The 2,430-nt window shown below is 49.5% G+C and overlaps 1 protein-coding gene across 1 annotated transcript; it reads right to left on the reverse strand.

Moving 5' to 3' along the window:
* Window positions 1-1,058: 1,058 nt before the first annotated feature.
* On the reverse strand, window positions 1,059-1,952 carry LOC306916918 (negative elongation factor A-like; the record flags this gene model as incomplete). Its single annotated transcript, XM_079495011.1, has 1 exon — window positions 1,059-1,952. The coding sequence occupies one exon, from the start codon at window positions 1,950-1,952 to the stop codon at window positions 1,059-1,061; it is 894 nt and encodes a 297-aa protein (XP_079351137.1).
* Window positions 1,953-2,430: the final 478 nt, after the last annotated feature.

The raw sequence follows: 2,430 nt of genomic DNA on the forward strand, positions 1-2,430 counted from the left end.
CTGGCTGCGCCAAGCTAGGTTAGGGTTTGAGGTAGGTTGTCGTTGTCGGACCAATAGTATGTCGAAACTAAAGCCTGTATACCCCAGTAACGGGGTGGCTACTCAATGTTTTACTCAAGTAAAAGTATCAATACTGTATACTACTACTATACTAATAACTAGAAATGCACTCTGTCGAGGTGCCAACTTGCACCTTGCACACAAGTAGGCCATACATGCCTACTTGTGCACAAGCAGATCACGCAAGTACTGCTACTAACTAATGTCTATTACAGTTCTTCTAAATCCTTTAGACCCGTTATTGACCATATAGGGGCCTACCAACCTTGAAACGTACCTTAGTTATGTCACCATCAACAGCCAATAAGAGGCCACCATTCCTACCCCGACATACATACCATTCTTACCCCGACATACATACCCAGCCGATCACCAAATGTACCTTAGTTATCGGACAACACAGACCTACGACCGACTTTACAGTAGGCTACTTGTGCGCTCTGCTTGCGCAAGTAATAGAAATAGAACCTAGAAATACTGTCAAGGTGCCAACTTGCGCCTTGCACACAAGTAGGCCAGTGTGCGTGTGTGCGTGGTGGAGTGTAATCATCGGACACGATGGACAACCTTAAAGGGATATTTCACTTTAAAAAAAACGTTGTCATTTTAACGTCTACTCAGGCTTATGTGAACACCCCAGGCAGTTCTTAAGTTGCTTGATTCAGTAATTAGATATTCATTTTAGCTGCCCCACCCCCTTCCTATACAATCCCATTATAACTTAAAACCCCATTTTAACCATGATAGATTCATCAAAAATACCAAATCGTTTTTCTGTTGACTGATATTCTCCTTCTAATACGCGAGGGGGCCGGCCGTGGTTTTTCATTTCCTGTTTATTTATTATAATTATAGTAAATGTAATTTACTGTAAAAGTACTTACTTACTTTCCGTGGCCTGCAGGTAGTTGGTCAACAGGAGGGCACTTCCGCTGCTCAATGCCCTCAGGTTTCTGTGTACAGATCAGGCGTTTCTGTGTACAGATCGGGCCAGAAGCCTAGTCTGGCGTGATGTTCTCAACCACATTTTCCTCTTTCACAGCCTTCTCTCCGGCCTCAGTTTCCAATGCCTTCCTCCTCTTACCGGCGCTGGCACGCAGTTCCGAAATGTCCAGCAACTTGACCCCCCTCTTCTTCTGCGGTGGCGTCCGGGCTGCGGGAACGGCCGTGTGTTTAGCGGGAGGGCTGAACACACTGGGGGACGTCGTGGCGGCGCCGTGGGACGGAGCCTTTGGGATGCCGCCCCCTTTGACGGGCGTAGCGGCGACGTCAATGTTTCTGACTGAGCCTCTGTCGTTGGCATGGAACGGCACCACAATCTTCTTCAGCTGCTGGGCCGTTTCCTTGGACTTCTGTAGCAGCTCTTCCCGGAGGGTGGCGCTCTTGGGCTCCCTCTTGAGGTGAAAGTGTTTGACGGGGGCCGCGAGCGGTCCCACGAGGGTCTCCCGGACCTCCTTGTCCAGATACTTGCACTCCAGCGGCAGCATGGCGGACGACTCGCACGTGGCGTTCACCTTCCTTCGGAGCTCCCTCAGGACGCTGGGGTTCAGCTCCTCCAGGTTCAAGTCGAGGGAACCCGTCTCCGGGAAGGGCTTGAGGATGGCGGCCACCGTTCGCACCCAGTCGTCGGAATCTGCCATGGCCAGTTGGAGGATATTCGAAAGGGACTCCTTCTTCATCTTCTTGTCGTCGGCGGTGCACCGGGGGAGGTGCAGCATCCCCAGCAGCAGCTTGAGCTTCACGGTTGTCGACAGACTGGAGAAACCCGACTGCAGGTTGTCGATGACGTTGGTGAGGAGAGAGGCGATGCTGGACGGTGCCCAGAGCTCATCCGTGGATCCGAGTTTGTTGTGAAGCCACAGGCTGGTGTCGCTGTCCTTCATGGACACCATCTTGGAATGTAAAGTGGAATATATAATATAATAAACTGAACACAATGAGGCAGCAGTGAACCCCTAGAACCGTTGTAGTCAGCTTTTGAGCTGTTTAGCAGTCGATGTCATGCCATCAAATGTGATGTCGACCAGACCCAAATATGGAGTTCCGGGCAGCTTGTCTGCAAATGACCAGCTCTCAACCTTACAGTCATTAACAGTTTGCCAAGAGTTTGAATTAGCCAGGAGTAGTGAAGACACATCAGCCGACTTGCAATCACTTGGGTCACCTGAATACACTCCATACTGAAGAAAGCCTTTTCCAGTCTGTAACCAGTCAGAAACAAGGAGACAGACAGACCAATATCTTACAGTCATTAATAATCATTCTTACAGTCACTATACTGGATAGTATTAGTGAAGAGAGACAGACCTAGCAGTGCAACTACCTTACCTCTGTTAAACGGTACAAACACACAGAGTACACTGGGCTTAG

Source organism: Electrona antarctica (genome assembly GCF_951216825.1).
Source record: "Electrona antarctica genome assembly, chromosome: 24".
Lineage (NCBI taxonomy): Eukaryota > Metazoa > Chordata > Actinopteri > Myctophiformes > Myctophidae > Electrona > Electrona antarctica.